Source organism: Callospermophilus lateralis, chromosome 18 (genome assembly GCF_048772815.1).
Source record: "Callospermophilus lateralis isolate mCalLat2 chromosome 18, mCalLat2.hap1, whole genome shotgun sequence".
Classification (NCBI taxonomy): domain Eukaryota; kingdom Metazoa; phylum Chordata; class Mammalia; order Rodentia; family Sciuridae; genus Callospermophilus; species Callospermophilus lateralis.
In genome coordinates this window covers 6,903,939-6,931,250 of record NC_135322.1, presented here as the reverse complement: position 1 = coordinate 6,931,250, position 27,312 = coordinate 6,903,939, and the positions used below count along the sequence as shown (strand labels likewise).

The 27,312-nt window shown below is 48.9% G+C and overlaps 2 protein-coding genes and 1 non-coding gene across 5 annotated transcripts; 2 read left to right on the top strand and 1 right to left on the bottom strand.

Annotated features, from left to right (window-relative positions):
• Positions 1–1,103: 1,103 nt before the first annotated feature.
• Fcgrt (Fc gamma receptor and transporter) lies at positions 1,104–12,758 on the top strand. 2 transcript variants are annotated; one of them, XM_076838024.2, is made up of 7 exons: positions 1,104–1,216; positions 1,548–1,634; positions 2,027–2,278; positions 2,395–2,670; positions 10,952–11,221; positions 11,862–11,978; positions 12,253–12,758. In XM_076838024.2, the coding sequence occupies exons 2-7, from the start codon at positions 1,562–1,564 to the stop codon at positions 12,360–12,362; spliced, it is 1,098 nt and encodes a 365-aa protein (XP_076694139.1). In that variant the 5' UTR covers positions 1,104–1,216; positions 1,548–1,561; the 3' UTR covers positions 12,363–12,758. The 2 variants fall into 2 exon arrangements, with proteins under 2 accessions (XP_076694139.1, XP_076694140.1); XM_076838025.2 differs by lacking the exon at positions 2,395–2,670.
• A 613-nt stretch (positions 12,759–13,371) lies between these two features.
• On the top strand, positions 13,372–27,007 carry Rcn3 (reticulocalbin 3). Of its 2 annotated transcripts, none has more exons than XM_076837959.2 (7): positions 13,372–13,420; positions 13,820–14,067; positions 16,821–17,023; positions 18,675–18,847; positions 23,736–23,796; positions 25,748–25,947; positions 26,494–27,007. In XM_076837959.2, exons 2-7 carry the CDS (start codon positions 13,826–13,828, stop codon positions 26,599–26,601), a joined length of 987 nt encoding a protein of 328 aa, XP_076694074.1. In that variant the 5' UTR covers positions 13,372–13,420; positions 13,820–13,825; the 3' UTR covers positions 26,602–27,007. The 2 variants fall into 2 exon arrangements, with proteins under 2 accessions (XP_076694074.1, XP_076694073.1); XM_076837958.2 differs by having other exon boundaries at positions 13,384–13,446.
• Positions 20,845–20,918, bottom strand: Trnaa-ugc (transfer RNA alanine (anticodon UGC)). The gene has a single exon. It is a non-coding gene; the product is annotated as a tRNA-Ala (tRNA).
• Positions 27,008–27,312: the final 305 nt, after the last annotated feature.

Here is a 27,312-nt window from a genome sequence, read left to right as displayed (position 1 = left end):
AATTAAAAAAAAAGAAACTTAGTGAGGTCCTAAGCAATTTAGGGAGACCCCATCTCTAAATAAAAAATAAAGAGGGCTGGGGATGTGGCTCAGTGGTTAAGCACCCCTGAGTTCAATCCCCAGTACCAAAACAACAAAAAGACCGGTGGTGATATGTCCACTCCACAGGACATTGGTATAAGGCTCCTAAAGGCCCTTACTCCAGGTCTCATTGTGCTAAATAAAGCAGGGGAATGAGATTATTAGAAGACCAGACCCATGGAGTTATAAGTGGTCAGTACAGCAGGGTACTGGCCATGGTGGCCTATCCTGAAACCATCTCATGGGCCATGAAGCATCTTAGGGGGCCACAGGAATGTTCTCTTAAGGCTCATGAAACATCTAGATGAGTTCTGGGGTGTGCTAAAGTGGGATATAAAGCTGGGCACAACGGCCATACCTGTAATCCCAGCAACTAGGGAAGATGAGGCAGGAAGATCAAAAGTTTGAGGGCAGCCTCAGCAACTTAGTGAGGCTTAAGCAGCTTAACAAGACCCTGTCTCAAAATAAAAAATAAAAAGGGCTGGGGATGTGGCTTAGTGGTAAGGTGCCTCTGGGTTCATTCCCTAGTAGCATAAACAAAACAAAAAGTGGTGGGCTGGGGCTGGGGCTCAGTGGTAGAGTGCTCACCTAGCATGCGGGAGGCACTGGGTTCAATCCTCAGCACCACATAAATGTAGGATATAGTGTCCGCCTAAAACTTAAGAATAAATATCGTTTTAAAAAGTCACTTAAAAAAAAAAAAGTGGTATACGGTGTGTCTGCCACACTAGGAGCTTGTTGCAGGACCTCGGAATATGTAAGTGGGGCAACTGGCGATGCAAGCAAGGCCCTCTGAGTGTCATGGATGGCTCTGAGAACTTTCCAAGAGTCTTGGCAAGACCCTGGACATAAGTGCCCAGGCTACAAGTGTTGGGTTTCATTCCCAGCTGTCTGAGCTTGCTAAGTGGCTGACACCCTCAAAATAAAGCACAGGCAGCAACGGAGAAAGAGGGAAAAAAAAAAAAGTTTCCAGAGAGGCTGGGCCTAGGGCCTGGGGTGTGTCTTGCAGCTGGGGGGTGGGGTTGGATCTTCTGGGAGTCAGGGAGCCAGCTCCGGGCAGGATGTGAGAGAGGAACTGGGGTCTCCAGTCACGGGAGGCAGCCAGAACTGCAGGCAGGAAGAGAACCAGGCGGCAGTGAGCAAATGGGGCCCAGCAGGAGGGCCGAGGAGGGCTGGGGCCTGGGCTCCCGGGTCTGAGGGAGGAGGGCTGGGCTCCCAGGTCTGAGGGAACAGGGGACCGGCAGATCTCCAAAAAATGAATCTCAGGCTATCCAGGTTCTGTAATTAATTAACCAAACCAGATCAAATTAGGGGGTGAAAGTTCATTGAGGAGGAGGGCATTGTTGTTATCCTGGACAGGCCCCCAAACCCTCCAGGGCTCCGGGTCTTGGCCTTGCCCACGGGTACCTGGGGAGGAAGGGGCGGGGTGGGGGGCCCAAGGAGTCACACGCCCCCTCCCGCCCCAGGTCGCCCTCTCAGCATGGGGGTGCCCTGGCCTCAGCCCTGGGCACTCGGTCTCCTGCTCTTCCTCCTTCCTCAGACCCGGGGTGCAGGTGAGGGGCCGCTGGGGCTGGGCCGCACTGGGGGAGGTAGGGAGGAAGGAGGTCCCTGGCGGGAAGAGAGGCCAAGGAAGGGAAACCCGAGTTCTCACTAGAAGCCCCTCCCTGGGCCTCCCTCCGGATTCCACGTTGTTTACCACTTTCACCTTCCTGGTGCTCTGTGCCTGGAAGCCACCCGTCCCCCTCTCTCTGGGTCTCTGCCCCCTCCCCGGACTCTCTGTTTCTTTCTGCGTCTCTGTCTCCTCCCACCTTGGGGTTTCTGCCACTCTCCCTGGGCCTCTGTCTCCCTCTGTCTGTCCCCCACACTCTGCGTCAGTCCCCTCCCCTCAAGCTCCAATTTAGTCCCTTGTCCCATGGATTCTCTTCACCTTTGCCTCTCTCCACAGAGAATCATCTGTCCCTACTGTACCACCTCACGGCTGTGTCCTCCCCTGCCCCGGGGACTCCTGCCTTCTGGGTATCAGGTTGGCTGGGTCCCCAGCAGTACCTGAGCTACAGCAGCCTGAGGGCTGAGGCTGAGCCCTATGGGGCTTGGGTCTGGGAAAACCAGGTGTCCTGGTATTGGGAGAAAGAGACCACAGACCTGAGAAACAAGGAGAAGCTCTTTCTGGACGCTCTCACAGCCCTGGGGAGAAAAGGTGGGGTCTGGCCCCCGGATCTGAGGGAGGAGGGCTGGGGTCTGGACTCCTGGGTCTGAGGGAGGAGGGCTGCCCCTTGCTTCTGAGTCCTGCTTACCTATGTGTGGGCACCCCAGGATCCTACACCCTGCAGGGCCTGTTGGGTTGTGAACTAGGTCCTGACAACGTTTCGGTGCCTACCGCCATGTTTGCCCTGAATGGTGAGGAATTCATGAGGTTCGATCCCAAGAACGGGAACTGGACTGGGGACTGGCCAGAGGTCCAGACCATCAGTGAGAAGTGGATGCAGCAAGCTGAGGCGGTCAGGAAGGAGAGGACGTTCCTGCTCAACTCCTGTCCCCAGCGGCTGCTGGGACACCTAGAGAGGGGCCGTGTAAACCTGGAGTGGAAGGGTGAGCCGCCTCCCAGTCTCTGGTTTAGACCATCCTCTCCACCGAAGTGTCCCTTGACCTTCTCCCTACGGTGTCCCCACACATGCCCAGAGGGTCTTTCTCCATCTAGAGCTGCCCTGCCTGTCTCTTTATGGCCCTCCCGTGTCTCCCCAGCACCCCAGGACAAAGGCCCAGTTGCTTTGCCTTCGTGTCCTCAGCAGATCTCTCCCGCCGCCAGTTCCTACCTGCCCATCCACCGGCACGCACGCGGCGGGCGCGCCAGGCCACGCCCCTCACAGCACCTGGCCACGCCCCTGTGCTGCTGCGCTCCAGTGGTCAGCAAGCGCACCTGTCCCGAGCCCCTGCCTGTCGGGTCCGCATTTCCCGCCCTCCTGGTTCTTCGAGGCCCCCACAGGATGCCTCCTCCTCTGAAAAGCCCTCCCTCAACTCTGTTTCCTCCCCAAAGGGTCCCAGACCCCCAGACCCCCATCTGTTCAAAAAATGTTGGCTAAATGCGTTTTCGGAGCAGAGCGCTGTTCGGGGCAAAGAGAAGAGTGGGGTCATGTGTTTGCTTCCGAGGCCCTGGGCTGCTGAACAAGACCGGTGTCTGGTAGAAAGCTGTAGAAAGTTCATTCTAGATGCCAGAAAGGAAAAGTAAGAAAGTAAGGACCGACAGGTAGTTTCTCTTTGAATTTTTTTTTTTTTTTTTTTTTTTTTTTTTTGGTACTGGGGATTGAACCCAGGGGCTTTGAACTTTACCATTTACCACTGAGCCACATCCCCAACCCTTTTTTTAATATAATAAAATATTATATATATATATATATATATATATATATATATATATATATACACACACACACACACACACACACACATTTTTATATACATTTTCATATATACATTTTTTTAAGACTTTTTTAGTTGTTGATAGACCTTTATTTATTTATATGTGGTGCTGAGAATCAAACCCAGTGCCTCACACATGCCAGGCAAGTGCCCTATCACTGAGCTCCAGCCCCAACCCCCATAACCCTTTTTGTTTTAAAATGGGGTCTCACTAAGTTGCTTAGGGCCTTGCTAAATTTCTGAGGCTGGCCTTGAACTTGTAGACCTCCTGCCTCAGCCTCCAAGTCACTGAGATCACAGGCATACACCACCAGGCCTTGCACTGGCCCTTTTTTCATTTCTTATTTTGAGACATGGTTTTGCCAAATTGCATAGGCTGGCCTTGAACTTGTCATCCTGCTGCCTAAGCCTCTCTAGTAGATGGAATTACAGGTATGCGCCACTGTGCCTGGCTGTAAATGTTTTTTTTTTTTAAATTTGAATCAGGAACCACCAGAGGTCCATGCATTGTATTGAGTTGTTTTTTTTTTTTTGGTACCAGAGCCACATCTCCAGCCCTATTTTGTAAACACTGAGATGCTTAGCCATGCTGGCTTTGAACTTGAGATCCTCCTACCTCAGCCTCCCAAGCTGCTGGGATTACAGGTTTGTGCCACTGTGGCCTGGCTTAAAATATATTCTTAGTTGTAGATGGAAACAATGCCTTTATTTTATTCATTTATTTTTATGTGGTGCCTGGGATTGAACCCAATGCCTCTGGCATTCTAGGTAATGAGGGCCACAGCCCTCTTTTTTCTTTCTTGTAATGATATATTTTACTTCTCCTTCTCCTTTTTTTTTTTTTTTAAATACTGGGAATTGAACCCAGGGCATTCTACCTGGGCCACATCCATAGCCTATTATTATTATTATATTTTGAGGCAGTGTCTTGCTAAGTTGCTTAGGGCCTTGCTAAATTACTGAGGCTGGCCTCAAACTTGCAATCCTCCTTCCTCAGCTTCTGGAGTCACTGTGATTATAGACATTCTCCACCATGCTCAGCAGAAGATCTTATTTTTATTATTATTTTTTTTTTGTGGTGCTGGGGATTGAACCCCGGACCTGTGCATGTGAGGTGAGCATTCTACCAACTGAGCTATATCCCCAGCCCAGAAGATCTTCATTTTAATGAAGTCCAGCTTATGAGCTTTTCCTTTCATGGATTGTACTTTTTGTGATGTACCTTGGAAGTCATTGCCAAGCCCAAGATCACCTAGATCTTCTATATTACCCCTGGGACTTTTATAGTTTTGCATTTAACATTTACGTTTTATATTTGGAACATACTTTATGGTTCAACTTCAGTTAATTTTGTGATCCTGAGTGTCTTTGAATTTGCTGGTTTCCCTATCTCTCTTTTTCTTTCCTAGCAATATTGCTTTAAAGGAAGTCAGTTATTTGTCCTGTTGGTTCCACCCAGGCTGGATTTTGCTGTTTGCATCTCTGTGATGTTGCTGAGCATGGTTCTCCTTCTGTTCTGTGAAGTGGTAGCCCATGTGCAGGCTCCATCAGGTTCTGGTTTGATTCTGCAGAGGTGCCCAGGCTTAGTGTCGTGCAGACTGTTGGCTCAGGTGCTGTTGTGAAGTTCTCTGTTGGTTTTCTCCCAGTGATTTCAGCAGCCATCATGGCTGACCATCATACTGATCCCTTATTTCATAAGGCAGTACAAAGGAGTAGTGTATTTTTGGTATGGATAACTTGAGAAATACCAGAGACAGGATTGCTGACATAACAGAAATTCATTTTCTCAAGTTCTAGAGTCTAGAGAAAGATGAAGGTTTCTTCCATAGCTTCCAGATGTCCATTTCCTCCTTGTGTCCTCACATTATGATTTTGCCTCTATGTGTTTGTGTCCTAATCCCTAATCTCCTATTTTTTTTTTTGTGTGTGTGTGTATGTGTGTGTGGTGCTGGGGATTGAACTCAGGGCCTTGTGCATGCAAGGCAAACACTCTACCAACTGAACCCCTAATCTCAGCACTTAATCTCTTTTTTTCTTTTTGTACCGGGGATTGAACACACTCAGCCACATCCCCAGCTCTACCCCTATTTTGTATTTTTTTAAATTTTTATTTAGAGACAGGGTTTCACTAAGTTGCTTAGGGCCTTGCTAAATTGCTGAGGCTGGCTTTGAACTTTCAATCCTCCTGCCTCAGCCTACTGAGCCACTTGGATTATTGGTGCATACACCATGAACAGTTAAAATAAATAAAACTTCAGTCAGGGGCTGGGATGGTAGCTCAGTGATACAGCACTTACCTGGCATGTGTGAAGCACTGGGTTAGAGTCTCAATACCACATATAAATAAGTAAAGTAAGGGTCAATTGACAACTTAAAAAGAAGAAGAAGAAGAAAATAAAAAACCCCAAAGTTCAGCCAGGCACAGTGGTGCATACCTGTAATCCCAGTGGCTACGGAGGCTGAGGCAGGAGGATCACAAGTTTAAAGCCATCCTCAGCAACTTAGCAAGGCCCTAATCAACTTAGGGAGACCCTGTCTCTAAACAAAAAATGAAAAAGACTGGGGATGTGGCAGTACTGGGGATTGAATCCAAGGGTGCTCTACCACCGAGGAGCTATGTCCCTAGCCCTAGCTCTTTTTGTTTTTTATTTTGATACAGGGTCTCACTAAATTGCCCAGGCTGACCTTGAACTTGGGATCCTCCTGCCTCAGCCTCCTGAGTCCCTGGGATTACAGGTGTGCACCACGGCACCCTACTAGGAATTCCTTCTTTTTTCAGGTCAAATATGAATTCATTGTATGCACAGAATGTATTGGCCACACTTTACCCATTCATCTATTATTGGATATTTAGTTTGTTTCCACCTCTTGGTGGTTGTAAATAATTCTGCAGTGAACGTAGGAATTCAGATACTTCTTAGGGATCCTGCTTTCAATTCTGCTGGCAAACACCAGAAATGGGAACGCTGGATCATGGGCTAGGCTACTTTCAACTCCTTTAGGAAACTCCATGGTGTCTGCACCACTTTACATTCCCACTAACCCAAAGGTTCCAATTTCCCCACATCCCTGCCACATTTGTTATTATTATTATTTTTGTTTGTTTGTTCATTTATTTATTTGTTTTTGATTGATGGCCATCCATTATTAAGTGTGAGGTGAAATTTCACTGTGCTTTTCATTTCTATTCTGTTGGATATCTTTTTATATACCTGTTGGCTATTTGTATTTCATCTTTGGGGGAAATGTCTGTTCAAGTCCTTTGCCTAGTTTTATTTTATTTTTTTGTTGTTGCCGTTTTTTTTTTTTTTGGGGGGGGGGTACTGCAGATTGAACCCAGGAGTGCTTAATCACTGAGCCACATCCCCAGCCTCTTTTTAATATTTTGTTTAGAGACAGGGTCTTGTGAAGTTGCTTAGAGCCTCGCTAAGTTGCTGAGGCTGGTTTTGAACTTCAGATCCTCCTGCCTCAGCCTCCTGAGCCACTGGGATTACAAGCGTGCACCACCACACCTGGTTGTTGTTGCTTTTTTTTAAAATTTTTTTTTAGATGTGCATGGACCTTTATTTTATAAATTTATTTATATGTGGAGCTGAAAATCAAACCCAGTGCCTCACACATGCCAGGCAAGTGCACTACTGCTGAGCCATAGCCCCAGCCCTTAAATCTTTATTTAAATATTTATTTATTTTTTGGTTGTAGTTGGCACAATACCATATATATATATATATATATATATATATATATAGAGAGAGAGAGAGAGAGAGAGAGAGAGAGAGAGAGAGTTGTAGATGGACACAATGCCTTTATTTATTTATTTTTTTAATGTGGTGTTGAGGATTGAACCCAGTACGTCACTTGTGCTAGGCAAGCACTCTGCTACTGAGCCACATCCCTAGCCCTATTTTGTATTTTATTTAGAGACAGGGTCTCACTGAGTTGCTTAGTGCCTGCTTTTGCTGAGGTTGGCTTTGAATTTGAGATCTTCTTATCTCAGCCTCCCAAGCCTCTGGGATTACAGGCATGTGCCACCATGCCCAGCAACCTTAAATCTTAATCTTAATTAGAATATGATGAAAGGTAAGGGGCAGGTTATAGAAATTATATATATATATACCCACAAAACTGTTCACTGAAACCACTACTCAGGGGTTTTGTTTGCTTTGTTTTGTTTTTGCTAAGCAAAACCAAAGGCCAGACATATTTTCCGTGCTTGAACTTAGCCCAAGTTGTAACTATTTTACCTTAGAGGCAAAAGGGGTGTGGCAGGGTGTATAGCACCCAGGACAATACATATTTGCTGGAAAACAACAGTAAACACAAGATCGGACACAGAACTGCTGATGACCACAGCCTGGCCCCTTCCAGCTGACCTTACTGGGCAGCAAATTCTGCCAACTCGCTGGAAAAGCAAGTCTGGGAGAGAAACACTGCGTGGCTTCCCACTTTGCAAGAGTGCTGAGTTTGTTTTCTGCTGAGCACCTATAACCAAGATCCCAACCAAGATCTGAGACTGCTGAGATCCACCCTTGCTGGAGGGAACTCCCAAAGCAACACCCAGCCCTGGCAGGCGGCTCAAATCCCTTTTACCCATTTTTCAATTTTTTAAGTTTTTTTTTTTTTTTTTGTAGTACTGAAGATGGAACCCAGGGCCTCATGCATGCTCTACTTCCAGGCTCCACCTCCAGCCTCATTTTGCCCATTTTTAACTGGATTTGTTGTTGTTGCTATTGTAGGAATTTCTTGTATATTTTGGAAATTAACCTTTTATCAAATAGATGGTTCACAAATATTTTCTGCTGTTCCATAGATGAACATTTCACTCAATGGTTCCCTTTTCAGTTTGGTAGTCCCGTTGTCTAGTTTTGCCTTGCTGCTTGGGTTTTCAGGGTCATAGCCAGCATATATCTAGGAACTCATTGTCTATGTTAGGAGGCTATCTCCTATGTTTTCTTCTAGAAGAATTTTTTTTTTTTTTTTAATGCTGTAGATGGAGTCCAGGGCCTGCATATGCTAGGCAAGCACTCAACCATTGAGCCTCCAGCACCCTGAAAGGTGTTTTTTTTTTTTTTTTTTTTAAAGAGAGAGAGAGAGAGAGAGAGAGAGAGGTTTTTAATATTTATTTTTTAGTTATTGGCGAACACAACATCTTTGTTTGTATGTGGTGCTCAGGATCGAACCCAGGCTGCATGCATGCCAGGCGAGCGCACTACCGCTTGAGCCACATCCCCAGCCCCAACCATTTACTTTTTTTCCCCTTTATTTCGTTAAGGCGGTCAATCATATTGACTGATGTTTTTCAATGTCAAACGGACCTTAAGTTCCTGGAATAAATTTCACTTAATCATGATGTATTGTTCCTTAATAAATCACTGGATTATATCTGCTAATATTATATTTAAGGATTTTTAGACACTAGCCGTAAATTCCTTTCTTACAGTGTCCTTGTGAAGGTGTTACCAAGATTGTGCTGGCCTTGGGCTGGGGATGTCCCTCAGTGGAATAGCCCATGCCTAACATGTTTGACCTCTAATGCTCTACCATTGAGCCTGGTACTTAAAAAAAAAAAAAGATTAAAGATTGTGCTCTGGCTTCATAAGATCTACTCGAAAATGTTTCTTCTTTTGCTATTCTCTGGAAGAGTTTGTGCAAGAGTAGCAGTGTTTGAGATGGGTATTGGTGGCACACACCTGTAATTGTAGTGTCTCAGGATGTGAGGCAGGAGGATCACAAATTTGTGGCCAGCCTGGGAAACTTAGTGAGACCGTGTCTCAAAAAATAAAAAGGGGTAGGGATGTTTCTAAGTGGTAGGATTCCCCTGGGTTCAATCTCAGTATGGGGGGAAGTTTTGTGAATTCTTCCTTCATTGCTTTGAAGAATAATTCACTAACTTGTGTCATCTGAACCTAGATTTCCTTTCCTTTTTTTTTTTTTTTTTTGGTGGGGAGTGGGGTGCTGGGGATTGAACCCAGATGCATTTAACCACTGAGCCACATCCTTAGCACCCCTTTTTTTTTCTTCTTTTGAGATAGGGTCTAAGTTGCTGAGGTCCTCACTAAGTTGCTTAGGCTAACTTTGAATTTGTGATCCTCCTTCCTCAGCCTCCCAAGGTGCTGGGATTACAGGCATTTGCCACTAGGCCTGTCTTTTTCTTTCTTTCTTTCTTTTTTACTTTTTATTTTTATGGTGCTGGGGATGGTGATGGGGTGGAGCACCTCTAGTGCTGTACCACTGAGCTATACTCCAACCCTGGACCTTGAATTTTATTCATTGAAAATATAAAAATATACATGGGAGCTGGGGTTGTAGCTCAGTGGTAAAGCACTCGCCTAGCACCATCAAGGCCCTGGATTCAATCCTTAGCACTACATAAAAATAAATAAATAAAATAAAGACATGGTGTCCAAACTACAACTAAAAGAATAAATGTTTAAAAAAAATAGACTGAAACTTAAAAAAAAAATCTAATGTATATTTTTAGTTGTTTATGGACTTTTAAAAATTCATATGCAGTGCTGAGAATCGAACCCAGGGCCTCACATATGCTAGTCAAGCACTGTACCACTGAGCCACAACCCCAGCCCTAGACTAAAACCTTTTTTTGACAGGACTACTTAAGTTTTTAATTTCTTCTTGTGTCAGTTTTGGAAGGTTGTGTTTTTCAGGAATATGTCCAGTTAATTTTTATTTTCAAATGTATTAGTGGGAAGTTTTTCATAATATCCTCTTACTCTCTTTTTAGTGGATTAAGAGTATGTCTCTGGGGCTGGGGATGTGGCTCAAGCGGTAGCGCGCTCGCCTGGCATGCGTGCGGCCCGGGTTCGATCCTCAGCACCACATACAAACAAAGATGTTGTGTCCGCCGATAACTAAAAAAAAAAATAAATAAATATGAAAATTCTCTCTCTCTCTCTCTCTCTCCCTCTCTCCCTCTCTCTTTAAAAAAAAAAAAAAAAGAGTATGTCTCATGTTCCTTCATCTGACACTTTCATAGCCTATGTCCCTTTCCCAGATTTTTTAATGGTGCTGGGGGTTGAACCCAGGACCTCATGTATGCCAGGCAAAGGCTATACCACTGAGCCACGTTCCCAGCCCTCTCTTCCATTTACACACAAACATTTTGTCTGTTTACCTTGATTGAGCTCCATGAGGATGATGTCTTTTGTCTGGTTCACTGCTTTGTCCCCAGTGCTTTGAATGGTGTTGGGCACCTGATTCACTTCCACTGCAGGGAAGAAAGGATGAGAGGTGGAGTTTTGAGGCCAGGGCTCTTGGGGTGGGAGGGGTGGGTCTCTGTAGCCCTGGGAGGGCCCTCTCCTTTGGCCACTCTTCTCCATGCTGGTCACAGTACAGGGCACAGGAATGGAGGTCTCTCCCCTTCTGCCCAGCCCTGCACTGCACCTGACCCTGGGGCCCCAGGCTGGGCCTCAGGCATGCCCCTGTGTTTCTGCAGAGCCACCATCCATGCGCTTGAAGGCCCGGCCCAGCAGCCCTGGCTTTTCCGTGCTCACCTGCAGTGCCTTCTCCTTCTACCCTCCGGAGCTGCAGCTTAGGTTCCTGAGGAATGGGCTGGCAGCTGGCTCTGGAGAGGGCGGCTTTGGTCCCAATGGGGATGGCTCCTTCCATGCCTGGTCATCACTCATCGTCAAAAGTGGCGATGAGCATCACTACTGCTGCATTGTGCAGCATGCGGGGCTGGCACAGCCCCTCACCGTGGAACTGGGTGAGGTCCCACTGAGTGACAGTCCTCCCTATTTCTGTTGCCCTGTGACTTTCCAGAGTCTGGCCTTCCTTCTTAGTCCGACTGCATTGTGCCTGCTAATGCCTGTTGTCCCCAAGTCTGACTGCCTTCTATTCTGCTGCCCCTGGCCTTATGGACTTTGATCACCTGCAGCCAGTCATCCTGAATCTGGCCATCTTCCATTCTACTCTGCTGGTCTTCATAGAGTCTAATCATTTGTTTTCTAGCTATGCCAATCCTTACCAAGACTGACCATGTACTGCCTTGTTGCCCACCCTACTGCAGCTGGGCCCTCATCAGTGTGACAGCCCTTTCTCAATATGGTTCTTTTTTTGTGTGTGTGCTGGGGATTGAACCCAGGGCCTTGTCCATCAAGGCAAGCACTCTACCAACTGAGCCATGTCCCCAGCCCCTTGCTATGTTCTTAATCCAACCTGAGGACATTCTACTCAAACCCAGGGCATCACCTCTCTGATCTTTCCTCAGCCCACCCTGATCCCCAGACACTTGGTGCTGGGAGGAATCTCGGGGGTTGGGAGGAACAAGGACCCCCAAATTCCATGCCCTGACTGCCAGGGGCTGGAGGGTCTTTTCGATATCTCACAGTATTCTCTGGCTGCAGAGTCGCCAGCCAAGTCCTCGGTGCCTGTGGTCGGAATCTTCATTGGCTTCTTGCTGCTCACGGCAGTGGCTGCAGGAGGAGCTCTGCTGTGGAGGAGGATGAGGAATGGGCTGCCAGGTGTGGGCCAGAAAGAGGACAGAGACCTCAGAAGAGAGGAGGACACTGACCTGGGAGGACAGAGACTTAGAGAGGGACAGAGGCCAGAGAGGGGTGTGGACTCAGAATGGCGGGGAGGGGGAGCAGAAGCCCAAGGGGGGGGAAGGGGCAGGAGAGGGAGGAGAGAGTGACCCAGAGATAAGACAGAGAGAGATATGCACATGAGAGAGGGGTGGTCAAAGACCCACAGGGTCTGAGAGATTCTCTGACAACTCCCCATTTCCTCTCTGCTTAGCCCCTTGGATCTCTTTCCGTGGGGACGACGTGGGAGCCCTCCTGCCCACTCCAGGCCTGCCCGAGGATGCGGACTGTCAAGATATAAATTCATTCCCAGCAACTGCTTGACCATCCCCACTCTGGTTGCTGATAGCCAATATTGGCATGTCTCTTTTGTGCTGAGACCTCCTGGAATCCTGGCATCTCTGAGCCTCCAGAAGGAGTCCTGGGCCCTCTGTTCTCCCTCTGGACCCCTTCTCCTGTGGTCTGCCTCAGTTTCCCCTTCTAATGTATATGGCTCTTTTCCACCTCCACATACAACATGAGTTTGAGCCCTAATCAGCCGTGCTCTCAATCATTTTCAGGTTTCAAGCAGGGGAGGTCAAGGAGTGGGTGGGGGAGTGGATGGGGTGAACCCAGTGCTGGATCTCTCCTGCTCCTGCAGCTGACATGTTGCTTAGTGGAATCTCGCAGTTTCACATACGGAATCGTGTAATTCTCATGAATAAATTTCACAAATATTAATGGAATGCCTATACCGTGCCAGACATTTTAAAAATTCTTGGCTGGAATCTGACTTCAACTTTTCTTGGTGGAGCAGAAAAGAATTGCGCCCTGTTCCACAGAAGGGAATGCCTCCTCCAGACCCCCGTTCTCCTCTTTCTTACCACTTGGACGAAGGAAAAGGGAGAAAAATACACCTCTTTTGTTTTTGGTGGGGATTGAACTCAGGGGCACGGGACCACATCCCAGCCCTATTGTGTGTTTTATTTAGAGACGAATTCTCGCTGAGTTGCTCAGCGCCTCGCTGTAGCTGAAGCTGGCTTTGAGCTCGCGATCCCCCTGCCTCAGCCTCCCTGGCTGCTAGGACTACCGCGCCACCTAAATCTCTCTCTTTTGAGGCCCGCTCGAGGTGGTCGCCCGGCGCCCCGACGCCTGCCGGGAGTTGTAGTTCTTCCCCGCCGCGTCGCTCCGGCGTGGCCCACCCAGCCTTCCCCCGTCGCCCAGTTGTCTTTTGTGGACGTGGCGAGGGGCTACGGCGGCGCTCCCAGAGCTCACTGACCCCGCCCCCGGGACCCTCGAGCGCGCTCATTGGGCGGAGGGCGGGGCCTCTGCGCTCCCGGGGCGGGGCCTAACTGGAGAGTCGCCAAATTGGGCATCTTTGGAAGAAGGCACCGCGGAGTGTGGTGAGCGAAGGGAAGCTGGCAACCGGGTAAAGGATGGGTTTGGGGGGCTCGGGTCAAGCGCAAGGGTCCCAGTCGGAACCCTTGGGGAGCCTCCCTGATACTCCCTGGCCAACACTGTATCCTGCTCTTTGCGTGGGACGTGCGCCACGTTTCCTCCTGAACCCACCCCTCGGCTCTGGGATCCTTCTGGGACTCTTTCAGAAGATCTGGGCTCCATAGATGGAGTTACCTCTGAGTATTCTGCCCTTTCCCCCATCACCAGCCCTTCTTGAGCCAAAACATTTTGTAGTCAACTCCCATCTCTCTGTCCTGACCTAAGCAATTCCCTCCCTCCTCCGTTTGTCCCCTTTCTGTTTTCATTCCTATGTTCCCTGACTCCTGGCCTCTGTCACTCCCCAGGGACAGATGATGTGGCAACTATCATTTCTGCTGCTTCTATTGCTGCTGAGGCGCGGGGCACTGGGGAAGCCGTCCCCTGACGCTGGCCCTCATGGCCAGGGGAGGGTGCACCAGGCGGCCCCTCTGAGCGAGGCCCCTCATGATGATGCCCACGGAAACTTCCAGTATGATCATGAGGCTTTCCTCGGACGGGAAGTGGCCAAGGAATTCGACCAGCTCAGCCCAGAGGAGAGCCAAGCTCGTCTGGGGTAGGAGAGAGATTTGGGGGTGGGAGTATTCAGAGGTGGGGGTTTGGGGGAAGTGATGATATCATTTATGAGGGGATAGAGGCAGGGGACTGGGAAAGAGATGGCATGGACTGGATAGGACTTTGGTTCTTTATGAGAATCCAAGAATAAAGTTCTACTTCTCCTCCTGGGGAAAACCACATGTAAATATTGAGGCCTCAAGCCAGGCGCAGTGGTGCATGCCTGGAATCCCAGTGACTCGGCAGGGTGAGGCAGGAGGATGAAGGGTTCAAACCCAGCCTTAGCAAAAGCGAGGCCCTAACTAACTCTGTGAGACCCTGTCGCTAATGAAATATAAAAAAGGGGTGGGGATGTGGCTCAATGGCTGAGTGCCCCTGGGTTCAATCCCTAGTACAAAAAAAAATAAAATAAAAAATAAGAAGCCTCAAGATATGACCTTTGAGGGCAGCAAAATCTGGAGTCCAATTCTACCCCCACATGACTCTGTCCCTTTGTCGCAGGTACCTCCCTTTCTTGAGCCTCGGTTCCCTGTTTTATAAATGGGTCACCAGTTCACTGTGTCAGGGATCCACAGGGAAAATAAGATTTGGTGCAGATGGAGCCCAGCTGGGGGAGGAGGATGGCTGAGCCCTGAGTTTCAGGGTGAGTTAGGTTGAATGGGGTCTTGCTACAAACTGGAAGGGATTTGTCTAATCTTTATGTTGGGGAGATAAGGTCAGAGTGGATCTGGGGACACGAAGACTATGCAACCATTCCCCACTCTGTGTGTGCATTCTGATGATGCTCATTCAGCCCATAGATGTTTATTGAGCACCTATCATGTTCTGCATGATAAAGTCACAGCAGTGAACAAATCAGACAAAACCCGCTGCCTGTGTGAAGTTTACATTGTAGTGAGGGAGACAATAATAAACCAGTAAGTATAAAATGCATCAAATAGAGAGAAATGCATCAGAGAAAAATAAAGCAAGGGAGTGAGGAGTGTGGAGGGGAAAGTTGGTGGAGGGAGAGGGTTGCAATTTTAAACAGAGGAGTGGGAGGAGTGGGAGGGAGCCTCAATGAGAAGGCAATATCTCTGACCCATGTGAGTATCTGGAGGAGTAGCATTCTAGGCAGAGGGAATAGTAAGTGCATGGGCCCTGAGACAGCAATGGGCCTGGTATGTTTGAGGAACAGTGAGGCCCATGTGGCTAGAAACAGTGAGCAATGGGGAGAGGAAGAGGGCAAAGAGGGAACAGAGGGGTCATATCCTGCTGGGCCTTTTGGATCATAGTGACAAGCTAAGCTGTTCTATGAATGAAATGAGAACCATAGAAGGCTCTGAGCAGAGGGAAGAGGTGAGCTGACTTAACAGAATTCCTCCAGCTGTTAGTGGGAAGAGACTCTAGGGAAGCAAGAAGCCGGAAGCCCGGCAAGGAAGCAATTGCAACAGTCCAAGCAGGAGACATGGTGATGGTGGCTAGATGAGGGTGGAGACCTAAGTGTCCCGGGCAGGTGTGCAGGCTGGATGGGGATGGGTGAAGAGTAGTGAGGCTGGACACTGCAGCGCACACCTGTAATCCCAGCGAGTGGGGAGGCTAAGGCAGGAGGACTGTAAGTGCAAAGTCAGCCTCAGTCACTTAGGGAGGCCCTAAGCAACTCAGTGAGAACCTGTTTCTAAATAAAATATAAAAAGGGACTAAGGATGTGGCTCAGTGGTTAAGCACCCCTGGGTTCAATCCCTAGTATCAAATAATAATAACAACAACAACAACAGTGGTAGGACACTACACTTAGCACAGCACTAACTACAATGCCAAGCACTTTCAAGGTGCTGTACAAAGTTTAATTTAGTTAATCCTTAAGTCACTCTGTCGAGTTGATATTGTTATTTAGCCCCTTTTTACGGCGGGTTAACTGAAACACAGAGGGGAAGTCAGTTGCCCAAGGCCACCGAGCTGGCAAGAAGAGGAGGTAGGATTCGGGCCTAGAATGCCTGACTGTGGACCCAGAGGCATCTGGACTCTCAGAGCAGGATGTGAGTTCCGAAGACCCTGGCAGAGACAGCCTGGCGCCTGCGGGGAACTGCAACTCCAGGAGGGCTGGGTGGTTGACCAGGACTGCGGCAGGGTCGCCAGGAGAGAGGGGAGGGGCTACAGAGTCGTCTTAAGAAGCCTAAAATGCCACCTAAAGTGGCCTGACATGCGACCGGGAGGCGCACTGCAGGCCAACAGAACATGGAAAAGCAAGAGTTGCGGGGTTGCTTGTGAAAGACTCAGAGTGGAGCTGAAAGGAGAGGGACCTGAAATTGACCCGCGCAGCCAAGGGGAAGGGGTAGGATCTGAGACGGCGAGGGCTGGGGCTTCAGAGCCAGTCCCGGGACCGGTGCCCGGCGGGCTAGGGGAGAATGGGATGCCAGGCTCCTGCACCCCGCCCCACCTCGGTTCCGAGAGGGTTGGAGCTGGTGCAGGGTGTGGGGTGAGGCCCGAGTGCAGGGCGTGGCGCTGAATCGTGCTGGGTCCTTTCACGCGACCCCAATTGGAAAGGGGAAGACTGGCCTCTGGGGGCGGCATCTTGGCCGAGAGGCGGGACCTGTGGCAGGCGCAGTCCCAAGTAACAAGTGTCCCTCCTGGATTCGCCCGCAGATGGTGGGCTGCATTTTCAGCTCTGCCTGGGGGCGGGGTTCTATCTCGGTGGGGGCGTGGCTTGGTACATGGGGCGGGGCCTGAGATGGGCGGGCCCAGGATTGACATGTGCTCCTCCTTGACCTGCAGGCGGATCGTGGATCGCATGGACCGCGCTGGGGACGGGGACGGCTGGGTGTCGCTGGCCGAGCTTCGCTCGTGGATAGCGCACACGCAGCAGCGACATATACGCGACTCGGTGAGCGCGGCCTGGGACACGTACGACACGGACCGCGACGGGCGTGTGGGTTGGGAGGAGCTGCGCAACGCCACCTATGGCCACTACGCGCCCGGTACGCGGCGAGACTCCCCACACCACACTGTGACCCTGACCATCTTGACCCTTCGTCTTGAGGACCCTTAGCCCATTACAAAGAATTCCTACCTTTGCCCCGATCCACTTTTAGGACCCGTCACTCCTGAAACTCCCGATTTCTGACCTGTTGCTTTTCGTTCTGATTTCCACACCTCTATGACCCCGTGACTGGCGACTTTACATCTCTGGCCAGGGACACCTGCTTGGTTTTCCTGATCCCTGACTGTGACTTCATCCTAAAACTCTCAAAGCTATTTGCCCCGACCCCTGACTCGTAGTTTTTCCTCTTTGTTCCAACACCCCAGGCCCAGGCCCCTCAGGGCTCTTACTTTCTCCTTCCTGCCTCCTGGCCTCACCCATTTCACTGCTGCCCGCTGCTCCAGAGGGGTCTTTCCACACCGAGAGCTGACTCTGGCCCTTTCCTCCTCAAGGATCCCGTGGGTCTCCAGGAGACTGTCACAGGTCCTGCCTGGCCTTTCTAACTCTACAGCTTTTTTTATATATATATATATATATATTTAGTTGTAGATGGGTACAATACCTTTGCTTTATTTTTTATTTTTTTAATGTGGCGCTGAGACTCAAATCCAGCGCCTTGCAGGTGTGAGGCAAGCGCTGAGCCACAACCCCAGCCCCTCTCCAGCTTTTTTTTTTTTTTTAATATTTTTTAGTTACCAACGGACCTTTATTTTATTTATTGATATGTGGTGCTGAGAATCAAACCCAGCGCCTCACACATGCTAGGCAAGCGCTCTGCCACTGAGTCACAACCCCAGTCCCCAGCTTTTTTTGGGGGGGAGGGTACCAGGGATTGAACTCAGGGGCACTGACCATTGAGCCACACCCCCCAACCCTATTGTCTCACGGGAGTTGCTTAGTGCCTCACTTTTGCTGAGGCTGGCTTTGAAATCTCGATCCTTCTGCCTCAGCCTCTTGAGCTGCTGAGGTTACAAGCCTGCGCCACCCCGCGGGCTCCAGCTTTGTTTTTTATTTTTAAAAACTTTTTTTCTTTGGTGGTGCTGGGGATTATTATGCATGTGAGGCAAGCCCTCTACCAACTGAGCTGTACCCCAGCCCTATTTTTTTTTTTTTTGCATTTTTCTGCCCCAATGGATCATGTGTGGTTTCCTCCACCTCACCAACACTCACTCAGACCTCTACACTCTGCACACACCTTTCCCTCTGAAATGCCGGTTTTCCCTCCTCTGTCAAGAAACCTAAGTTAGTACAACTTATCACATCAGAGTAGGACTTTGGGGCCAAATGGCTGAGTGTCAACTCAAAGTCCACTGTTCCTGGTTGCAGGCCCTTGGGGCAAGTTATTCCTTTCTTTGGGACTCACTTTTTTCATTCAGGTAGTGAGAATAAATGGAAGAACCCATTTTATTTGCCTTTTGGAGGATTAAATGTAATACTGTTTAGCATATAATAAATAAGCTTTCACTTAGTTAATATATAGAGTATATTATAACCGTATATAATAATTTTATATACAATATATGTAAATATATATAAATTATTGATATATATTAATTCTTTTGACTTCCATGGAAGTCTTCTTGTCCTCTGAGTTGGGTCTCCTTTGTCTCTTCCTAAGCTGTCTCTCATAGAGCTCTGTCCTTGTCCAGGGGAAGAATTTCATGATGTAGAGGATGCAGAGACCTATAAGAAGATGCTGGCTCGGGATGAGCGGCGTTTCCGGGTGGCTGACCAGGATGGGGACTCCATGGCCACTCGCGAGGAGCTGACAGCCTTCCTACACCCAGAGGAGTTTCCTCACATGCGGGACATCGTGATCGCTGTGAGTGGGGGTGGGAGGAATCCACTCCCAGCCTCAGACCCATGGTGTGATCCCAGGTCCCGCCTCCCAGACTTACCTGGGGCAGATAGATAGTCACCTTGGTTCCCTGCATCTTCCCCAGGAAACCCAGGCCTCGAACACATCAGAGGAAGGTAACACTTCCCATTTCAACTTCCCGATGCCCAGTGTCTAATCTCTCCTTGCCAGACCTTTGTGTGCTCACATTTGGGATCCAGGTCCCCAGCCTGCCCTCAGACTCTGAGACAACTCTTGCTAGTCCCTGTAATTTTACAATTTCTTACAAGTTTTTGCCAAAACCTGGGTCTATCATATAGTGAAAGGACTCCTCCCTCCCTTCTACTGGGGATTGAACCCAGGGGCATATTAACACTAAGCTACATCCCCAGCCCTTTTTATTTCTTATTTAGAGACAGGGTCTTGTTAAGTTGCCCAGGCTGACCTCAAACTTGTAATACTACTGTCTCAGACTCCCGAGTCTCTGGGATTACAGGAATGTACCACTGCACCCAGCAAGATTTTTTTTTTCTTATTATTAAAAAGTAGGGCTGGGAATCCCAGAGGCTGAGGCAGGAGGACTACAAGGTCAAAACCAGCCTCAGCAACTTAGCAAGATCCTGTCTCAAAATAGAAAATAAAAAAGGCTGGGGATGTGGCTCACTGGTTAATAATCACTAGGTTCAACCTCTGGTACCCACTAGCCCCTGCCAGTGGGAGAGTGCTTGCCTAGCAGGCATCCCTCAGCTCTATCTCCAGTACTGGAAAAAAATAAAAGACTTAGTATTTCATAACCTATTTCAGAACAGTTTTAGGTTCATGGTGTAACTGAGTGGAACAGAGTGCTATGGGGTTTCCAATGTGTCCCTGCCAAACCCATGCAGCCTCCCTGACTATCAACATCCCCTACCAGATGGTACATGCCTTACAATTGATGATACTACATCGACATATATGTCACTGTCTCCCAGAATCCATAGTTTAATTAGGACTCACTCTTAGTGGAAGAAATTTTTACTCATGTTCACCATACTTTTCACCATTTTCCGGTATTTTAAAAATCTTCTCAAATATTTCTCAAATAAGTAACATATGTATGTGGTTAAATGCCCAAAAGATACAAAAAAGATGAGTAATCTCTTCCCCTCGCCTGTTTCCCCATCCCGACCTCCCAGTCCCATCCCCACAAGCAACCCCTTTCTTGTGTCCCCATTCTCAACGCTTCTCCAAGGGACTATGGAAAGGTGATTAGAACAGGGACTCTGGGGCCAGATGGCCTGGGTTCAGATCCTGGCCCTGCAAGCTGCACAACCGTGTGACCTTAGGGAAGTTACTTGACTTCCCTGGAACTTAATGTCCTCATTTGTAAAATGGTGGTGCTAATAATGGACCCAAAATCAAAGGTTGCCATTGGGACTAGATGAGTCAGTAGAGGTAAAACTATAAAATTGGCCTGTGGAAAATACATCTTATACTTTTACCAACAGAATCACTTGTTGTATGTGTGGTGCTAGGACTAGAGTAAGTGCTCTACCACTGAGCCACACCTCCAGGCAACTATGATTTATTATTATGATTATTTTTATAGCAGAAGCATGCATATCTTCTCTTTTTTAAAAATATTTTTTTAGGTGTTAATGGACCTTTATTTTATTTATTGATACATGGTGCTGAGAATTGAACCCAGTGCCTCACATGTGCTAGGCAAGCACTCTCCAATGAGCCACAACCCCAGCCTGCATATCTTCTCTTTATCTCCCCCTTTTTTTGGGGGGGTGGTACCAGGGATTGAATTCAGGGTCACTCAACCACTGAGCCACATCCCCAGCCCTATTTTGTATGTTATTTAGAGACAGGGTCTCACTGAATAGCTTAGTGCCTCACTTTTGCTGAGGCTGGCTTTGAACTTGTGATCCTCCTGTCTTAGCCGCTGGGATTACAGGACTGTGCCTCTGCACCCGGCCCTTCTGCTTCTTTATTTTTTGTGATGCTGGGGATCGAACCCAGGGTCTTGTGCATGCAAGGCAAACACTCTACCAACTGAGCTATATCCCCACCCTCTGGCCCTTCTTTATCTCCCTTTTTATATAATCATTAGCACACTCTATTATGTTTCCCCCATATTCTGTTTTTCACTTAACAATGTATTTTCTTTAAAAAAAAAATACACCTTTGAGTATTGTCACGTCTCATGACTAAAACACTCAGGGTCACTCCAGGTGAACTGGGCTGCAGGAAATAATCACACAGGGACAGAGAAATACCTTTTTCTTTGGGTCTTGTGATGGCTCCTCTGACCTTAGGGGTCCATGGAAAGAAAGAGAGAGAGAGAGAGCGAGCACAAGCGCGCTGACCCTTTTTGTTGGGGAGAAGCCATTCCAATGAGGCAAGGGGTGAGGTTTCAGGGGGCTGAGTCTAGCTTCTGATGTCTGCTGTCAGCAGATTGACTGACATCTAGGGAGGCCACGCCCATCTCATGAGCTGTGTGGGGATCCCGGCAGAGCAAGCCCCCAAACAGAGGGGCAACGTGGGTCCAGGCCACTTTGAACACACACACAGCCCATGGCTGGCTTTTGCCACATCTCCACATTCTCATCACTCAAGGTCAAGGGCACTGGGTTCCTATGTGGCAGCTCCCTACAGAGGGTGTTCTGTATACACTTATGAGAAACGGTCTAATCCTTTTTTTTTTTTTTTTTTTTTTTTAGTCGTATATGGATGCAAGATCTTTACTTTTTATTCATTTATTTATTTTTTAAACGTGGTGCTGAGGTTTCAACCAGGGCCTCAAGCATGTGAGGCAAGTGTTCTACCACTGAGCCACAACCCAGCTTCTGGTCTAATCCTTTTTGTAGCTACATAGTATTCCTCTGCTGCTGTGCTGTAATTTGCTTAACAGGATCTGTTGCAAGGCCACTGGGCTTGGTTCTGGTTGCTGCTGTTACACAGAATGCAGAATAACCTTGAACAGATGGGTCACTGTTACACACATCAGTAGAGATACCTGTACTGCTGGCATGAAACTGCTGGGTCAATGAAGATGTGAACATGTAGCCATGTTTATTGAACGTTATTTGTTCAGCTTCACAACAGCCCTTGGAGGTGGGGCTTCTGGTTCAGAGATATATGCTGAGGCCCAGAGAGGAGAGGTGGCATCTTCCTGCCAGGGACATTGGCCAGCCTAGTCTGATCCACAGACTCCCCATCCCATAAAGCCCAACCTCCTTCTCTTACAGCAGATAATATTGCAACATCCCTTTATCATCCGAGTTTACATCATTTGAGAAATGCTACCTGAGCATGTCCTACAGCAGACACCCTTCTAACACCTGCCACGTTGATTTAACCATCATGGCAATCCATGCAGCTGGGCTGTTGTTTTTGTTTTATAGCTAAGGATATCTAGGCACAGAAAGGTAAGGTGACTTGGCTGATAGCACCCAGATGAGAAATGATACGACATGGATTCAAATGCAGAATCCATTGTCTAAAGCAGGGGTCAGCAAACAATATCTCTCAGTTGAAATCTGGCCCACAGCCTGTTTTTGCAAATAAGGTTTTATTGTAACACAGCGATAGGCATTTACTTCCCTAGTGTGTGTGACTGATTTCAGAGTCCAAGTGCAGAGTCGAATCATCACAACAGAAACTGCGCAATATGAAAAAAAACAGAACTGTTGACTGTCTGACCTTTTACATAAAAAGTGACTAAACTGTGGTTTAAACTTACTTCTGTCTGCTTTTAAGTTTATGGACAATGTTACTACACACTGGATTTCAAAACATGAATATCAGCTGCAACTTTACTGTAGAATAAAAACTAAAAGAATATCATTCACAATAAATAATAGGGATTTCAGTATGTTAGTGTTGTAGATTTATCAGATTTAGAAACCATACAGGACAGATGGGTGCGGTGACGCACATTGTAATCCCAGCGGCTCAGGCAGAGGGATAGCAAGTTCAAAGCCAGCCTCAGCAATTTACCAAGGCCCTAAGCAACTCAGTGAGACCCTGTCTCTAAATAAAACACAAAATAGGGCTGGGGATGTGGCTCAGTGGTCGAGTGCCCCTGAATTCAATCCCCAGTACCCTCCCCACCAAAAAAGTATTTTCCATACAATATTTTATCTTGGTAAAAGTATTTATCCCATTCAACATTTGGGACATATTTATACTGAGCAATAATTTGCTTATTTGAAATACAGATAGAACTCATCCTGTAATATAAGTATACCCCAAATATTGGGTGGAAATTATACTAAAGAATTATTTGTTGTTCTTCTGGAATTCCACTGTAATTGATGTGCTGTATTTTATCTGTCCATTCTAAATTTTTAGTTGAAACTTAACTGCTCAGAGACATGGGGTGTCAGATGTCTGCACTATCTTATAATAAACTAATTTGAATGTAAAAGTGGGGAACAGAAGCTGTTTAGTTCAAGAAGTCCAGAAAAAGCAAAGAATAGAGATGTTGCGGGTGCATCAGAACCGCCCATAAGTGCGCTATGCCTATAGATAAAGCAGACTGAGGGTCTGGGTTCTGCTAAAGATGAAGGGGTCTCTGCCCTACGCAAGTGTTGGTGGGGCGTGAGAGAGTGGTTAGGGAGGCAGACATGAACCTACGCAGTGCTGGACATTGGGGGCCCCTGGCTCTTGCCCACTAAGTGCAGGTCGTGGCTGCACCATCACGAACCCCAGAAAGTTCCCAAATTTCCTACATGCCCCCCACTATTGCAGCTGCTCCATTGCTTGCCCCACAGCCATCCCAGAGCCAATTTCCCCAAGAGAACTTCACATCCTGACCCCAGGGTCCAGCCACCCTTGGGAGATGGGTGCACTGAGCTCCCGCCCGATTCCTCTTTCTTTCTAGGAAACCTTGGAAGACCTGGACAAGAACAAAGATGGCTACGTGCAAGTGGAGGAGTACATTGGTGAGTGGAACCCATTTCTGGTGCGCCTGTCCTTCCTGTGCATGGTGGCACCAGGTATATACTGTCTATAGGAGAGCAGCCGCCCTCTGAAGTGGAGACGAGGATATTGCTTCAGTTCCTGCTTCACCTGGCGTTTACCCAGCACCTTCTGTGTGCCAGATGCAGAAAGCACCTTTTATTTATTTAATTCTGGTACTGGGGATTCAATTCAGGGTGCACTATCATTTAACCACATCCCCAGCTCTTTTATGTTTTGAGACAGGGTCTGGGTTGCTGAGGGTGGCCTCAAACTTTCAATCCTCCTGCCTCAGCCTCCTGAGTCTCTGGCTGGTGTATTACTTTGGCTCCATTGTAAAGTAGAGCCATTATAAGTTGGGCATCATCTCCCCTGACCGAGATCACCTCCTCATCAGAGGTGGGCAGGACTTGAGTGGGGGCAGGCAGCCCCAAGTTCCCATCCTGATGCCCAGGCTGGGCCGCTTCCCTTCCCTGGGGGCTCTAGGGACCCATGGGTGGGCAGGACCCCAAGATCCCCCAAAGAAATGTAACTGCTCAAAGGTGCAGGGAAGCGAATGAGGGGAGGACTGAGCTCACACCTGCCCCCCCTGGGGATGGAGTCACGGAAGATGCGGGTAGCAGGGTGTCAGCTGTGAGCCTTTTGCCGCTCCCCATCTGCCACCTTCCAGCCCCGTGACTGTCACTGAGCCCCACAACGGCTCTGTGCCCTGGTCTCCTCATCTATAAAAAGGGGTGATAGAGCCCCCGCCATGTGTACCCACACATGTGAGTTAACTCATGAGCAGGTCTTGGCCACGGACACATGGGCTGGGAAATGCTGGCTTCTGTCAGGGTGATCAGCCTGGGTTTCCTCTTGGGGTGACAAAAGCATTCTGGAATTAGATAGAAGTCTGGTTTCACAGCATTGTGAATGTATTAAATGTCAGTAATGGGAAATTTTGTTATATGTTTTCTTTTTTCTTTTTTCGGTCCTGGGGATTGAACCCAGGGCCTTGTACATGCAAGGCGAGTACTCTACCAACTGAGCTACATCCCCAGCCCCTATTTTTTTTTAACCACAATTAAGAGCTGCACACAATTCCCACCACTGTGATCATTTCCTATAGGAAAGAACCAAAGTTGGCCTGGAGCAGTGGTGCAGGCCTATGATCCCAGAGACTTGGGAGGCTGAAGCAGGAGCATTGCAGGTTCAAAGCCAGTCTCAGTAATAGCAAGGCACTGAGCAACTCAGTGAGACCCTGTCTCTAAATAAAATATAAAATAGGTCTGAGGATGTGGCTCAGTGGTTGAGTGCCCCTGAGTTCAATCCCCGTACCCCACCCCCTCAAAAAAAAGAATCAAAGTTGAGCACGGTGGCACACACTTATAATCCAGCAGTTTGGGAGGCTGAGGCAGGAGTATTGCAAGCTTGAGGCCAGCCTCAGCAATGTAGCAAGACTCTGTCTCAAAATAACAAATGAAAAGGGCTTGGGGTGTAGCTGAGTGGTTGAGTGCCTCTGGGTTCCAGCCCCAATAAGTGCAAAAAAAGAAGAAGAAAGAATTGAAGCCAATGAGAGACTCCTACGAGGACAAATTAGAGCCAGCCAGACTGTTCTGAGGGAAGGTTTTAGTATTTCCTCTTTTCTGGCCTTCTTTCTCCCTCCTCGGAGGCCTGCTCTGTGCCGGGCTCTGGGCCACCCAACTCACAGTATCATGTGTGCATTAACCAGATCTGTCATTCAGTCAATTAAGCAAATCAATTTCATATGCTACATAGTGATCGCCTGGAAGTCAGGTTTGTTACTAATTCCAGTTAAGCAGAAGGAAAACTAAGAGTGAAGTGAGTTGCCCCAGGTCATGGGCCGAGAAGTGTCAGAGCCACGGTTGGATCCCAGGCCTGCTGGGCCCCCAGAGCTGCCCCTGACCACACCCGTTCTCTCTGTCCTGGTCCCAGCCGATCTGTACTCAGAGGAGCCTGGCGAGGAGGAGCCGGCCTGGGTGCAGACAGAGCGGCAGCAGTTCCGGGACTTCCGGGATCTCAATAAGGACGGGCGGCTGGATGGCAACGAGGTCGGTCACTGGGTGCTGCCGCCCTCCCAGGACCAGCCACTGGTGGAGGCCAACCACCTGCTGCACGAGAGCGACACAGACAAGGTGCGCCGTGGGGCAAGGCAGGCGCTCAGGAGGGTGTTGGGCTGCTGTGTGGCCATGGGCCCCACCTGGGCAGTGGAGGGATAAAGACGGAGGGACAGAGGCTGGGTGCAGTGGCCCACGCCTGTGATCCCAGCCTCTCAGGAGTCTGAGGCAGGAGGACTGCAGGTTCAAGGCCAGCCAGCCTTGGCAATTTAGTGAGACCCTGTCTCAAAAAAAAACAACAAAAAAAAAAACCTGGTGATAGGAGTCAGCGACAGAGCAGCCCAGGTCCAGTCCTCAGAGCTGCAAAAGACAAAAAGAAAGTAGGAAAAGAAGGGAAAAAGAAAGGAGGAAAGGAAGGAAAAGCGGCGGGGATGTCCCTCAGTGAGAGCACCCTGGGCTCAATCCCAGTTCCAGGAAAGAAAAAAAAAGACGGATGGAGACCCAGAGGGAGAGGGGATAGAGATGGGGGAAGGGACACAGACCTGGGGGCATACTTAGACGCAGGCAGGGGTCCCACAAGCAGAGCCTCGAGTTGTCCCTGCTGACCTCTGACCCTCCCTCCAGGACGGGCGTCTGAGCAAAGCCGAGATCCTGGGCAACTGGAACATGTTCGTGGGCAGCCAGGCCACCAACTACGGGGAGGACCTGACCCGGCATCATGATGAGCTCTGAGGCCCAGCATGCCCACTCCAGCCCATGGTCCCACCGGGTGACCTGAGGAGGGGCCGCAGCGGCCAGACCCCTCCTGATGCAGCCCTGCAGGATGCGGACTTATCCCCCATGGCCCCTGGCCCCTGGGCTCTCAGGGATCCACCTGTGTCAGCTCCTCTCCCCAAGATACCTGGGGCCCGCCTGCCCCACCCAGGGGCTCTCTATTTCTCACCAGCAGAATCTTCCAGCCCAGATCCAGGGGCCCTCCCCTCCGGTTTGGTTTCCAAGAACCTCCTCTAACTGCCCCAGCCCCAAATCTGAGCCTCGACCACAATACAGAAACTCCCAGGGCCTCCCTGGGCCCCGCACTGCCCGGAGGACGCCTCCCCTCTGCAGGGAGGCAATAAAATCCAGCCCTGGGACCTTGTCTGTGTATCCGTCTCTCTGAGCAGCTGTGGTCGGCAGGGGAGCATGCCGGATCTGGGGGTTCAGGCAGGAGGGGACAAAGCACTTGAAGGAAGGGTGCTGGTGTTGGTGGGGCTTGAGGGTGTTCGTGAGATGAATAATAAAACAAGCAGCCTGGACCCTGCAGCCTCGCACAAGCCAGCCAGGAAGCCCTGTCCTAGGGGAGGAAAGAGATACATCAGCATAAAGTATTGTTCACAGTGAGAGACGTTATAAAGCAGGGTAAGTGGCCAGCTAGTGTGACTGGGAAAGGCCTCAGTGGTGAGC

Bases quoted from the DNA above. Each gene is read 5' to 3' on its own strand.
- Fcgrt (XM_076838024.2), top strand. From the start codon at position 1,562: ATGGGGGTGCCCTGGCCTCAGCCCTGGGCACTCGGTCTCCTGCTCTTC. The intron at 2,671-10,951 runs GTGAGCCGCCTC...GTGTTTCTGCAG, and splicing joins TGTAAACCTGGAGTGGAAGG to AGCCACCATCCATGCGCTTG. The intron at 11,979-12,252 runs GTGTGGGCCAGA...CTCTCTGCTTAG, and splicing joins GATGAGGAATGGGCTGCCAG to CCCCTTGGATCTCTTTCCGT.
- Rcn3 (XM_076837959.2), top strand. From the start codon at position 13,826: ATGATGTGGCAACTATCATTTCTGCTGCTTCTATTGCTGCTGAGGCGC. The intron at 14,068-16,820 runs GTAGGAGAGAGA...CTTGACCTGCAG, and splicing joins GAGAGCCAAGCTCGTCTGGG to GCGGATCGTGGATCGCATGG. The intron at 25,948-26,493 runs GTGCGCCGTGGG...CCCTCCCTCCAG, and splicing joins ACGAGAGCGACACAGACAAG to GACGGGCGTCTGAGCAAAGC.